General features: G+C 43.9%; 1 protein-coding gene across 3 annotated transcripts in view; it reads right to left on the bottom strand.

The window, feature by feature from the left end:
* fnip1 (folliculin interacting protein 1) overlaps nucleotides 1-15492 on the bottom strand; it is a 62007-nt gene that overhangs the window by 35312 nt on the left and 11203 nt on the right. For 2 of the 3 annotated variants that reach the window (XM_083787963.1, XM_083787964.1), the window contains exon 2: nucleotides 211-343. In XM_083787963.1, coding sequence (XP_083644089.1) covers nucleotides 211-343 — 133 coding nt within the window. Of the gene's footprint in view, nucleotides 1-210; nucleotides 344-15492 lie in introns of those variants that run through there. The other variant, XM_083787965.1, reaches the window with a different exon arrangement.

Here is a 15492-nt window from a genome sequence, read left to right as displayed (position 1 = left end):
TGCCTTGCTCGGGGACACTTCGACAGTTACGGCATTCGACATTGGGGCGAGCCAGGAGTTGAACCGCTCTCTAGCCACTCTATGCTATGGCCCAAAGACTGCAGCAACAGCACTGAGTCCGTGAACTTGGCTGGTCAACTCTCCGCTGCCATCTAATAAACCCGGTCGGCGGGGTGTCTCGAACACTGAGAAGAGGAAAGCGTGACTCACCGTTATGGGGGTTTCCTCGGTGCCCCTCTTTTTGTTGGCGTTGGAGTCGAAGAGGACATTCCGCCCCCGTCTTTCGCAGTCTTGGTATACGATCAAGCGGATCTGACTGGCCTCCAGCTGGGGTGTAGGCCAGCTAGACAGATGGAAGGAAAGGTGATGGAGAGGGAGGGAGAGAGAGACAGACAGAGAGAGACATGACATTAGTACATCTGTGCAAAAGCTGTGCGAAGTAGTCAACTCAAGTCAAGACACTGACAGAGAAGTAGAAACAGAGTGAAAGTGAAAGGTGTTGAAGCAGAAAGAAAGGTTACACCTAGAGATCCAACTTATTGGATAATCCAAATTATTGGTTAATTATTAAAAAAGGGGCCCTCGGTTGTCCTTCTCCAACGCACCTGTAGGTGTGGATAAGCCTTGCCATGATTCTTTTCCACCCTAAAACATGATCATCAGGTCTTGTTGTTATATAAGGAGGAAGAATAAAAAAAATCTAAAAAGGGTACAGTATTTGTTAAAATGACTTTTTTATGTGGGCACGCCCACCAGTTCATCAAGTATGCCTGGTTTGCCTGGTGGGTGGTGATGGGTGGTGATCCACCTGAACTGAAGCTGTAGTTGTATGATAAAGGGGGAGGGGCACGTTTGACTGTCAAGGGTTCAGCCTCCAGGAAGAAACCCTAAATACAAAGTTAATACATCATTGCACATAAAAACGACTCCAGGGTGTCTATTAAATGAAGTACCGTCACCTCAGACACATGAAAAACTGGAAAAATACCAAACTCCATCTCTCAAAAACTATATAATGGATTTTTCTAAAATAGCAGAAATAGCTAGGTCGGTACCATTGTACAACAACATAAACGGGGCTTAATAGTAACAGCGATAGACATTAAGGGAGATTTGTCACTCGCCCGGATTTTCAAGATCACTCGCCCCTGCATTTTAACCACCGACTGGCCCAGGATATTCGCCAGGTGTTGATCCCCATAAAAAGGAAAATTAACACCTGAATTCTGAATCTTTCCCTAAATTAATAAAAATCCCTACTTTTCCCCTAAAATAAACGAGCATTCTTCACTCGCTACTAAAAAAACACCAGACAACTAGAAAATTCGCAATTTAAAAAAATTGCAGAGTGTGGTTGCCGCAGTGGCTTACATATGCCCCTCCCACTAGTATTGCCAGCCAATTACAATTTCAAGTCACGCCTTAGATCATGCGTAAGTCATTCGGAGGGGATTTAACCCCCGAAATTCATGTTTTTGCGACAAACGGTTACATTTCTCGCATTTGCGGCGCCCCCTATGGATGATGCTTTTAGAACTTGGTTGATTGAACCACCCCGGACATGTGATTGAAATTTGGGATGGATTGGACATTCCGTTCGTGATTTATGGCATTTTTTGTGATATAGGCCCCTCCTACTAACTTCGGAAGACGATTACGGCCAAACGATACGCACTTTCAAAATTCTGCGGCTCAGTTTTAATTGGATGGGTCCAGAGATCACGTGTGCCGATTTATGTGAGATTTGGACAAAATCTGTAGGAGGAAAAGCAAAAAGTGTGTTTTGGACAAAATTCAAAATGGCGGAAAATCTATCATGGCGGAAATGGGCGTGGCCTATATGGGGAGATGCGTCATGACCCAAGGAATCCAGGGAAAAAATAATTTTGATTTTACGACCTACGGTTCAAGAGTTATAAGCCAAAAGGTAAAGTGGGCTGTTATAGCGCCACCATGAGGCCGACCGATAAAATTTTAGGGTTAAATAATTTTAGGGATAATGTTGAATTATCCCTAAAAGTTTTGTAACTATAGTGATTACAGTCTCCGAGGAACAAATACTTTTATGTGAATTTTTGCCTTTTCCCATTCATGTCAATGGGGAAATTTAATTCACTAATAAATTCATATCAATTAAACTATACAACATTTCTCTTAACAAAATACAAGCACACGATTCCCGATTTCTCCGGTCAATTTGACATATGGCTCAAGTGCGTACAGCGTACAGTGTGGGAGGTATAAAGCGTCAAAATAAAGACTACTCCAGTGAAAGAATAAAGTATCACAGTTACAAGAGTCTGGTTGCCCATTCGGGCAACCACACTAAATAGCACAGGAATGCAACATTACCACTTCCAGTTATTCCACTGCTTTGAAAAAGTGCACATTAATGCACAAACCAAACCAACCTGTGACTTTTACACTAAAAAAATAAACAACCACAAACATTGCCAGGGAGTCACTGGACAAGACACTTGCCATCCAGTTGTTTCTCCATTACAGACAGAACATCTGTCTTTGTGTGTGTGCGACTTTTTGCTTTGTTTCTCTTGTTGTACCATTAGATTTCAGATGTTATTGTTGTTTATACATACGATACCGCTATTAAAAGCCTGCGGCATAGTGTGCTAAATGTCAGTGCCAAAGTTATGGGTGTCTAAATGGAACAAGAGACAGACGGGAACATAAGCATAAGGGTGGGAGGGGTACCGTTGTAATAAGCTTGTAATAAAACTCCTTTTAATCCGTCAAGGCACCCAGCGGCAGTAAGCATGGCAGTGCCAACAGTGGTGCCGTAGCTGGTGTTCCCCTGGCGTTCCCCTTGCTCATACCACAGCAACAGGGTGCACTGCCCACTCACCACTAGGGTGGGGGGGGGGAGGGGGGGACCGGATTCAACATTTAGGAACCGAAATCGGTTCCATCACGTTTGGAACAGTTTCTGGAGCCGTTTTATCACATTGTCAGAGCTGGTATATGTGTTAACTTAACAAAACTTTATCTTTTCAAGGACCAACCATAACTCTGAAGCCCCTTTTCCACCGATTGGGAACCGGTTCAGTTCTTAGTCCATGAGCCAGAGCTCTAAAATTGGAACGTAATTATGAATGGAGTGTGCAAAACCATAGCTATATTAAATTGTTTCCCAGTTGATTACTTACACAAATAAAGACAACGATTTATTGTAGTACAAATCTTAACATTTTAAAGGTATTATGACATGATTTATAACATAATTTAAAAAACATTAAAAGTCTTGGCCATGGTCCTTCAAACGTGTCTAAAAAGTTTGAACACTCAACTCCACTCCAGTATTTCTTGACACGAGTTTTTGTGCATGTGTACAGTTCATCCTGAGAAGCCATGGAAAAACACATTATTTTAGCCTGTAGATGTCGGTAATTCCCCCTTTCCTGTCAACCCAAGATGCACTACTTTGACAACTTGGTAGGAACGTCGTCAAAAATAAAAGAGTCATCTAGGCCAGTTGGTATCCAGTGTAAGGACTTGTGTTGATTGACACAGCCAACAACAGAGCAGATTGATTTTTCTCTAGAAGCCATTATTAGTAAGTATTACAAAGAAACAAAGTCGCGATCACAATGAGGAAGCGGAGAAGAGAGGGTAGGCACTAGGCAGGGAGCAGAGGGGAGGGGGCGGAGGTTTAGCGGAGATCTACGTATATCTCTGCCGTCCAACCAGATGAGACATTTTTGCATAATTATTCACAAAAGTCCAGACAGCAGAGAATACACTGAATGTTCAAACTTTTTTGGGTGAAATTGATGTCAAGAAAAGCCAAAAAAGCCAAAAAATCTACAAAAATGTGTTTTAAATGTCACAATCCCTTTAAATAGGCCTATGCAAATTAGGCATTATATAGGAAAATGTGCAAAAGAAAAAATTATGTAAAAGCTACTACTGTGGAAGGGGTATCGTATATTAATTTACTTATATTGATCCTATAGCATCCTAACACTGCAGCAAATCTGTCGCCAAGAACAGCCGATCTACGAGCATGAATGACAACTGAAAAGTGTAGATCAGAGATCCATCTGCATGGGGGGTAAAATAAGTTGTTACTCAACAAAAATAAAGTACTCGTATCGGTATTCGGTACTCGGCGAGTACAAAAAAGTAAGTAATTGTATTAATTTTTGTCTGATTTCTTTTTTATATCGGGACAACTCTCCCTAAAAGAGAATGCTACTCGCCACCACTGAGACGGCCAGTACGAGTAACGGCAATGGCAGAACTATAGCACTGCAGTAGAACGATTAAAACAACATAAGACACATACAATGACTAGTTAGGGGACATAAAAGGGGCCGTTAAGTGTTTACTGCCCTACTGCAGACTGCAGAGTGACTATAATATCACATCAAAATTATTATATGGTTGCCGTCAGGCAGAAACCTTTTTGGAAATGTAATGTATGACAGAGTTGAAGAAAAGTAGCAAAAACAGCCAATCTACAAGCTTTCATGTTGTGAAGCGTCATGTTGAAAGCTTATAGATAAGCTTAGTAGTGAAAAAAATTGCTTGTAGATCTGCCATTTTCATTAAAAGAAATGTATATATATATATATATATTGTAAGATTATTGCTTATAAGGACATATCCAATCATTCCTGAAGAAGATCCTAAGGGATCGAAACGTTGAATCAAATAAACCAGTGGAGCTGAGTTTTTCATACCAGTGTTGCAGACCCTATTTTTTCTATCATATCCAATTTAGGGCCGCCAGGTTGAAAGTGATGGAGTGTATACAACAAGAGCTTGTTAATGTGACAAAATAACTACATTGGCAGTTGGCACACAGGTCCCCCCTCCCCCCCCCCCCCATTTCCTGAACAGTAACAGTTTGACATACAAGGTTTCCACCTGACACTGACAACGATGATATATTAGGCAAGATCAATAGCAACCCAGCGCCACATGGTCAAAGAGTCCTGGGGAGCAGGCAGCCCTGAAGCGTGTTCAGAGTCCTGGGGAGCAGGCAGCCCTGAAGCGTGTTCAGAGTCCTGGGGAGCAGGCAGCCCTGAAGCGTGTTCAGAGTCCTGGGGAGCAGGCAGCCCTGAAGCGTGTTCAGAGTCCTGGGGAGCAGGCAGCCCTGAAGCGTGTTCAGATGGCAGACAGCCAACCTCCATGCAGGCAGCCACTACACTTCTCTTTGGCCAGTTTTAGCCACCAGATAGCTAGAACCAGAGCCACAGGTACCACTTGGAGAAGAAGTTTTTTCCAAGCACCCCCTCATTCTTGCAACACCGATAAGCATATACTTACAATATTACATTTAGATGCCATTGGAACAATTTGTATTAAAATAAAATTCAATCAAAGTCAGTCAGACACATTTCATAGATATAAACAGAAACCACTACACTACAGGGCTATTCAACGAAATTGTTCAGGGGGCCACATTGTCAGAAACCCAAGAAGGGGCCGGGAGCCGGACTGCCCCACATTACATACTGTATGAGCTGTTAATCTCATATGAACATTTGACACAATGCGCTACCCGTTTGATTTAAGAACAGTCCTTAGCTCCACCTGTACCTGTGCCAGCTCACTTTTGAATGGCAGGAGGGGCTTACTGTAGCTGTAGGCAGGGTGCAGTCACGTTTAGATCACCCAAACGTCTTCTAGGAAAAGGATTAGCAAATACCTGCTGTGGTAGAACCACTTGACTCCCTGCTTGAGTTGGAAGCTTGGAAAATGACCAGGGGAGTGGGAACGAGACAGAGGATTTCTCTCTAGTCTGGGGGACAGACAGGTCATGCAGATGGGACACTGAATGAACCCTAAATATAGCCTTTTATTAGGGGGGGGGGCATAAGGCCAGTGTTTATAGGCAAAGGTTTAGGGGCCTGGCATGCGACGAGAGTCGAGAACAGCTAAGTATACTGCACTCCCTGTCTCTCACACACACACACGCTTGAGTTTTATGCGTTACTTCAGCTTAACAGTGCAGGGAATACCAGTGTGTGTAATGGCATGCTTGTGTAAGCATGTACAGTACTATGTGACCTAGCATTTACCAAACACATTCCTAGAAGCTAAGCCGTTCAGTCTGGAGAGGAGATAAGGTGGTGGGGGGTCATCAATCATCATGTGCTACAACCGCCGTGTCCCATTATCAAACCCAGAGTTTATTCAACGTCTTTCACATTGCAGACACAAAATCCTACGAAAACAGCAGAGACAGCACATTTTCACTTGAGTGGCAGGATTCATCTTCAGTTTGAAACAAATATTTTACACACAGACAGACACACACACACACACACACACACACACACACCCCTCCCCAGAGGTGGCACGCGGGGATAAAACGCGGGGCTAAAACAAAGCATTTGTTTAACACAGACAGAGCCTATAGGCTGCAGGTTGGGTCTTGAAAAGCCAGCTCGTCTCTCAGGAGGATTCAATCTGCCATGCGGATATCAGAAATAGTGAAGTTTTTTAACTGACTTGACAGGATGTTTTAATGCATGTGTGTCCATTAAAGAATGTGGGGGGACTGTGCCCGCCCCCCCCGTCCCCCGCCCCCCCCCCGTCCCCTTGGCACCGATCCCACTGGGAGACCCAGCCCATACACTGACCTCCATGCATCACTGAATGTGCCGCATGATGTAATGCACTGCTGGCCCACATGCAGAACTCTGTAATGAGATCAAATGACATTGGAGAGAACAGAACAGAGCCCTGCATATACCATTGACTTATGTACCGTAGTCTGTATCAAGAAGTCCCTTCTTGCCTGGGTCGTGGCTCAGCAGTCCAGGCACCCTGGCTGGTAATCCAGTCTGGCAGTGTGCCGCGGGTTCGACTCCCGATCCCAACGGACTTTACTGCATGTCCCCCCCCCCCCACCCCAACCCCATCTCTCTCCCCATTTTCCTGTCAGCATACGGTTTGTCCCTCTATAAAATATATATAAAAATAAGTCCTTTGTCAGTGTTTCAGCATGACCTGGTATCAATAAATACTACATTCACATGGGGAATTCGCAACCGCTCTGTCTCCAACGGTTACAGTGTTTGGCGTGGTGGATTGATAAAGTAGTTTCACACCAGGACACAAACTCATCATGAAAATCTACTCGACTCAGTGGCGAGTTGTGTTGTTGGGAACCGTAAAGTTTCCCAGTTCAATCCCCAGGCCTAATGGCCTGTCATATTCATAACATAGGGTCATAGGCAAAACTGTTCCAAAACCTTTCAATATGAAAAAGGCAGATGTACAAGTTCACAGTGTGTTCATTCGTGATTCGACACAACGTTGTATATCGGCTATTTGTTGGATTACAAAGTAGTAGGTATGTATATATATGCTGTTAACTAAAGTTTATTTGATTTTAGTGTTTTATACTCTTGTCTCAAAGTAATTTAATGTCTATTATATGGAGTCTAAGTCTAGACTAGTCTAATTTAGCATTTGTATTGTATTGTTTTACTGTGGATTTTATAGGAGTTTTTATGTCTGGAGCAAGCAAAGTTGATCTGAAGTGTGTCATTTAGAGGAGGCCTAGGGACCTGGCGGACGGTAGGGCCAAATAACCTCAGGCACAGCGCAACACATGTCAGGACTCAGCGATGGGTGGTTTCCACATGTCGGACCTTTGGTGTGTGGGATCTGCTTGTGCATCCCATCACAATTAATATCTTTGACCAAATACCTTGATAGTTGATACCAATAGAGATATTATGGGGTTGACTGCTTTCGCAAATATTTACACAATGAGACTTTTGACAAATAATCTCAGTAGTGCTTTGCTTATATAATGATGAAGTGGGTAAAGGCAAAAATAATACAACAGCAAGTTCAGAAAATGACATCACTTTGCTGTAACGCAGCCTTTAAAACCAGGACAAGACAACACTTGCAACGTTATATATCACAATGGTATGATTACTAGGATATCCAAAATCTCAAACCACATATCCACATATCATAGGATACTGTCTGTAGCTACACCGTAACAGTGACGTCACATTTCAGTCACATGAAATGTTTTAGTGTTACACTAAATATTGTCGACCAAATATCATAAGATTTTAAAAGTATTTTGGCGAGCCTTTACACTTGCTGAAAATAGCCAATCCACAAGTGCCGTGACACGTTGTGAGCTTGCAGATCTACTATTTTCAGCTTGCAACCAAGTGTAAAATTACTTATACTTTATCTCTTGTCCACTAGTCCCTTAGAGTATATATATAAATAGAGAAGGCACCCAGAGGAAATCTTGAGGCGAAATGGACATAGTGGCCGAATGAAGGTATTGCAGCCTGGCCCCAAACACATGAACACGCTGTCCGTTGACTAACATTGTACACGTTCACGACGGACGACGCTCGTGCGCGTTCAACGGCAGCGCGTTCATGTGTTTGGGGCCACTCACCATTGCAATCCGTCCCAGAATGTTCCTACCAGGAAGGAGGAGTAAATCCGCCTCATGCGCTTTTGAGCAATTTAATGCAAGTGGATGGGAGGAGAACTCGGGTGTCTTCTCTATAGATATATAACTCTATGACTAGTCCCTAACATTTTAGTCTAGTTTTTACCAGCTGTGAAGCAGGCTGGTCTACTTTCAATCAGGTTGGTAGTGGCAACTTATCATTTAATTGGCTGCCGTAGTCACCTCTCTTTGTGATTGGTTGCCTTGTCTCTAGCCGTTCTCTCAGCCAATGGGAGGGCATTGCATTGCAGCCAGAAAGTTGCAACAACAACCACCCTGGGCAAGACTACGCTGTAGAGGCTATCATTTGTTTGGGCGGAAGTTGCGGGATTTTAGCGAAAGTATCGAACAAAGGAAATTACGTTGATGCTTTACAAATCAGTTTACATTCTCCGCGAAATGAAACAAATGTTGCGATTGGTCGGGAAAATATCGTATCCGGGGGAAATACATCTGACGGACGTTCCGGACGATACATCCGCCGATAGCTTCTCTGCCTTACATTATGACCAGGCTTTTCTTTTCGCAGACAAGTAAGCCTGGGACCGAGGCTAAACAACAACCCACTAGTTATTTCACCTACAATTCTGCAGATATAATAACGCAGCCGGTAATGTCATCAATTCTTGTTATTTGTTGACAAAATTGCCAATATATTTAGTCTTAGTTTAGTCATCATAGCTTAGCTTTTATTTAGTTAAAAGGTAGTCAACGAACATTTTCCGTCATAGTATTAGCCGATGAAATCAACACTGCACCGCAATAGTGCCCAATACTCCCCTACTAGGGTTCCCCTTCCACATGATCCCTATTCTATTCTATGAAAACAAAACACTAGGAAAACACTTTGGGCTCAGGACAGGAGTGAGCACCTCCCTGATGTCATAGTGCTGCTCCACAGCTCAGACAGTAGAGAAGAGAGGAGGGGGGGGGCAGAACAGAACATGGAACTTCTCAGACAGTAGAGAAGAGAGGAGGGGGGGGCAGAACATGGAACTTCTCAGACAGTAGAGAAGAGGGGGGGGGGGGGGGGGGGGAGAACAGAACATGGAACTTCTCAGACAGTAGAGAAGAGGGGAGGGGGGGGGGGGGCAGAACATGGAACTTTGTAACACAGGCCAACAAGCAGTGGTGGAAAAAGTATTAAAAGTTTTTACTCATAAGTACGGTAAAAAAAAAAGTATCAATACTCCAATATAGAACTACTCTGTTACAAGTAAAAGTCCGGAATTCAAAATGTACTGTCTTAAAGTACTAAAAGTAAAAGTAGTCATTATGCAGAATGTGCAATTTCAAATGTATAAACATATTTTGAAAATAGCTGATCTGTGAGCTTGTAGACCTGCTATTTTCAAATGGCCGAAATGTATATGCTGTAGGGCACTGTGGTTACTGTACTGTATGTTTTTGAGAGGTGCCTCCGCTCCAGTACGCAGCTATGTGTGTCCCTATGTCCACGTGTCTGTCCCCGTGTCCGAGCACGGAAAGCTGCAACACGGTAACTCTGTCATTTCTCGCCCGTTTTGGACGGAGGAAGGCTCACCGGGAACCGGGCCGGCCCAGTAGAAGAACTGGGATGCAGAGGCGTGGGGGTTGCGCTGGCTGGAGTCATGTACAGTAGTAACGAGTGCTTTGCGTTCCGGGGGACCCCCACACGGTCATTTCTCGACCGCTCGGATGCAGGAAGGCTCGCCAGAACCAGGCCGGCCCCCTAGATGTTCCAAGGACCTCCCTGGGACCCCCACACGGTAACTGTCATTTCTCAAAGATGTTTCCCAAAAAGTACACTACAGTACAGTACATAGCACAGTACAGTAACTATAAAAATAAATGTATAGTTGCACCGCTCAGTTATATTTTCCCATTGGCTTAGGCAGTATAGGGTCAGACTCCTATTGGCTTGCCTTAGGGGGCATTCAATCATGACTAGGTCGCTAATAAAAAACGGCCTGTATGTCAGGTTTCACCTAGCCTCGGAAACCCAGACATTTTTATTTCCAGGGAGAAAAAAAAAGTCTGGGACCGAGACCACTTCAATTCGGCATAAGGTAGCGCAAACATCGCACACACACTCTAATTAATTAGTCGCGCAGCTGCGTCGGCGGATCCTGCCGGGAGCTGCCTATGTCATAGAAAGCATAGGTGGACCCCAGGCTAGGTTTCACCTGACAAAAATAATATATATATAACTAGGACAGGTCTTTGCCAGGCCAGGTAGGTTATTGTGGACCAGTCCGACCAGCAATGTTTGAAATCATCCCTGATTTGAGGCATTATTTTCTGGTTCTAAATTGGCCACTCCTGCAAACTTTGAAAGCCAATCTTAGCCAATCAGGATGGACTCAGTTTCTCGGCCTCCTGGTGACGATATAAATAGCTGATGTGAAAGCTTTGGGGCTGAGGTTTTTACTTTGCCTCCAGTCCAACTTAAGTACTGTGCACGAGTATGCGTGCACAGTTGCAGGTGCTGGAGATTAGCTTCTCACAGACAGATACACGGACTGACACTCGGACAGACAGTGGTGAAAACATAGTCTCGGTCACGCCTTCGGCCTGGCAGAGACAATAATTACCGTAATTTCCGGACTATAAAGCGCACCTGAATATAAGCCACACCAGCTAAATTCAGGGAAAAGAACAAATGTGTACATATACAAGCCGTACTGGACTATAAGCCGCGACGCCCAGCCAACCTCAGACTGCCGAGGGCTGCTGAGGTGATTTAAAGGCGTCCATCTTAATGCTAAATAAATAGCGTCAATGCTAGTGAGCTAAAATATAGCCATCCTTGCTCTAGAAAGCGCCAATGTTTCCATCTAGACCACCGGATAGTCAGCAAAGACCTCCGAACATCGCACGTTTTAACCAAACCACGGAGAGCGTCGTAGATTTCGAGTTATTCAGCTTTTTAGTCAGCCTGAATAATGGGATGCGGACGGGAGCGTGGTTGCGCAACCCGGTCTAGGATCGCTAAAGAAGTTAAGGCCAAGCCAAAATAATAATGAAAAAATAGAAAATCAGCCATCCGGTTTGATATCAATAATAAAGCTTATCAGACGGAGTATTACGCCAGAAGCCAGTTCCTTCTGGCGGAACGTTACGTCACAAGCAGTAAGTCTAAGGACCGGCCATAGAGTGATTTAGAAGGTATGTATGTGGGGGGGGGGGGGGGGGGGGGACGACAAAATCAAGTTACATACTGTAAGAACAGAAAACTAGCTGACAAAATGAACAGAAAAGGGAGGATGTGGAAAGATACACTGAAAGAAGAACTATGCCGAGAAGAGGAGAAGTGTCATGTGGACCGCAGTGTCGATGGGAGTCATTCATAAAAGCAGCACATGACTTCATGACTGTTACTTGTACTGCTTTGACCTCGACTGTGTTCCACAAAACGACTCCAAATCTACCTCAGTCTCTGTACCAAAGAACCGCATACACGTTCCCGTGAATAGAACGTCCATTAGAAGGAAAACCAAAGTAGAGGTGACTTCATTACATACAAGAACGAGGATGCTAACAAAATTAAGTATTAATTATTTTCACCATAACAAATGGCTCTTTCACTATAGTACATCTTGTTAAAACAAGCCTTTTTTGACTGACAGTGGCTGACAGTGGCTTCTCAGTCAGTTAAATTGTTAGTTAAAAAATACATAGATATGTAAAGTAACAAGCCTTCTAATCCACACGTATGCTCTAATCCATATTACATAACTTAACACTAAAGACTTTCAATGTGTAACTACAACCGGCATCACTATCGTGCAGAAAATCCAACTTGCTCCATTCAAAACCCGTCCTCACTCCTCACCCACAAACACACACTTTTGCCGTATCGCTAGTTTTGAAGTTAGCCTAAATGAAATGACAAAGCCAACGTTAGCCCTAAAACTCCCCTCTAAGTAGCACCATCAATCCCCCTTTAAGCAAGCACCATCACGCCCACTTGTAAGCACACACAGCGTGGTTAAATATTACCAGCTCCTACCTGGGCATCATTGTGCTTCTGCCAGTCTTTCCCCAGGCTTCTCTCTCCCTCGCCCTCTCTCTCTACCCCTCTCCTTCGCTCTGCCAAAGCAGGGGCTAAGAATAGCGGTGAACTAAATTCACACAACAACATGAGACTGTCAGGTGATCGGTGGAGCACTGCCGAGTGTGTGTGTGTGTGTGTGTGTGTGTGTGTGTGTGTGTGTGTGTGTGTGACAGCGTGAGAGGCTGACCAGGGCTCGTCTCCCTCTGCTCCTCCTGGGACAACAGACAGCTCAGACTCAAACGGGGCAGGAGGCCACTTTGGAGACAAGTTGGACCCCTGTGCACAGAATTTAAAATTAAGGACAATACCAGACCGGTGACCCGGCTGCTACCACTATTAATTTGTTACCGTACAATTTTACGGGGAGATCTTTCATTTCTACTCTACAATTCTGAGAAGCACTGAATCAGTCTGACTCATCAGTTGATATCTTGGAAATAGTTCTTTAATATTCAGTATGGCCAAAACTAGTAATTCATGAATGTGAAAATGTGAAGAAGTATTTTTTCCCTTAACTGACACTTCAATTACACTGCAATAGCACCGAAAATAGCCACCAGCAATTGTATCGTTTACCTATCTTGTGAATTGATTAAGGTGATAAACGTCCTGAGTCACATGTCCGTTCTCACTCGAGGCACAATGAAATGAATGATTTCAAATAGCCCTATCACTATCAGTGAACTGCCAGTGCAACACATGTCATGTGCAACTTTGTTAGTGTACAGTGTGCGTGCGGGCGTACATGCGTGACTGTGTGTATGTATGTGTGCGACTGTGTGTGTGCATCTGACTCTGCATTAAGGCAAGGCAGTGTCAGTGTCAGTGGAGCTGGGCTTCCAGTCGCCCCATAGCATTGTTTATTTTGTATTTTCTTAGCCACAACAGAGCTCGTGCAGTGGAGAACGACGGGACAGGGCGAGAGATTATGTTACAGGCACATTTCACACGCAGCCTCCAGGATACAGTTGTCACAACAATCTAAAATAAGCCAGGACAGGTGAGTGGATTTTTGCTGTGGAGGGATGGAAAGACGTCTCCTCCACACAATCTGCGCAAACCACAGATAAATGCTATCATATACGTGTGTGTCACACTTCCATCCCCTGCAAACCAAGCAGTCTGCCTCGTCACTAGGCATCACAATTATTACATAATCTGATCACCTGATAGCAATTATTTGAGCTAATCGCATTTATTTTGCATAATGCTTCGAATTCATCAGTATGAAAATCACACTTGTGTGAAGTGAGGGGCGCTCTTATCATCATACATCATCACATTCCGGCCAATCACAACTGGCGTCCTCACTTTTTACCCTCAGTTCTGTGCGTATCACGGACACACAGAATCAACAGTCATATTTCCATCATTATTTTAACCAACTTCAACCCATTTTCCGTTACCACTGTCGCAATATTGCTTGCTCTGGGTGGGATCTCTGTCGGGTCTCTGCTCTATATGTAAAGTGTCTTGAGACAATTTGTTGTGATTTGACACTTTAATCAAATTGAACCTATTTTTTTTTGTTGGCAATAGCAGATCTACAAGCTCACAACAGTTTGCGATTCAACATGTTGTGAGCTTGTAGATTGGCTTAGCTATTTTTGGCTAATATTAATAGTATTAGATTACTATTATTATTAAGGATAGGCCCGTTTGATTAATGGTAGCAGTTATTGGTGTTTATATTGGTAGCAGTTATTGGTGTTTATTTGTATATTCAAGTTATTGGTGTTTTTGTATATTCAAGTGTAAAGTCATTTGCCATAACTGCCCTGTCCAAGTTTATAGTTTTGTTTATAAAGTCTATAAGGCAAATATAAATCCCATTGCCAAATGTTTCCCCAGTACATCACAGCCTAAAAAACAAAAAAATCAAGGTAACTCCCTGCTAAAACGAAGAGAGCATGGCAGTCACAAAGGATTGCTTTTGAAAAGTAAAAAACACCGTAATATAGAGAAATAACAGCTGAATAATTCTACACGGGTAGAAAACAACAGCTCACAGCTCCCTGGAAGGTCTGTCCAGCGTTGCTGGATCACACTTTTCTGGGAAAGACAAAAAGGTGTTGAAAGAAAACACCTGCCACTCAACCACACCTCGATTTGCATCGATACAAGGACAGTTGGCAACACACACACACACACACACACACACACACACGCACACACACACACACACACACACACAAAGAACTGAATATGGAAATGACGGAGCTTGACAAGAAACGTGTCGAGTTGGAGCGACTCTCACACTCTGGTGAATCACCATGGCCTTGTCCTGTGCCTGTCCGGCCTATACCCACTCTGCTAAACGAGGACCAGAAGAACACTAACCTGTCTGGCACAGCCTCTGTGAGTCCCCAGCCTAAAACGTTGAGAACCCTTGCTCTAAACCAGGGATTCCCAACCTTACTATTACCACGGACTGGCTGACAGTTCATAAAATGTTCTGGCTGGGGCGCATCGAGGTCGCACATCATCGTACCAAAACACAACATAATGTTATATCATCGTCATTGACCATATCATTGATCCCGGTAACGCACCGTTATAGATTCATGGTCGGGAAAACTTGGGATTCCCTTCTCGCGTACCAGTGGAACATGACCGCGTAGGCACATACCAGCACAGATACACGTACCAGTGGTTGGAAACCTCTGCTCTAGACCCACTCACATCCCAACCTCTATACTCCTCTAGCTTAGCAGTTCTCAACCTTTTCAGGCTGTGACCCCCCTGGATACACCCCAAAATAACCGTATTTGAACTGGGGACCCCCAAAAATAACTATAGGGGACCCCCCCCAAAATAACCATATTTGATAACTGGGGACCCGCCACCCTGACAATGACAAGCACTTGAAATTTAGGAATTGAGGCATTACATTTAGTTTCTCTGTTCCACAGATAAATATTGTAAAAATAGCCGATCTGACAACAACCTCTCACAACGTTGTGAGCTTGTAGGTCAGCTATTTTCACACAGG

This window comes from Protomyctophum parallelum, assembly GCF_964188405.1.
Source record: "Protomyctophum parallelum genome assembly, chromosome: 1".
In the NCBI taxonomy this organism is placed as follows: domain Eukaryota; kingdom Metazoa; phylum Chordata; class Actinopteri; order Myctophiformes; family Myctophidae; genus Protomyctophum; species Protomyctophum parallelum.
Note: the sequence above shows the minus strand (reverse complement) of the source record. Positions and strands in the feature narration are given on the sequence as shown.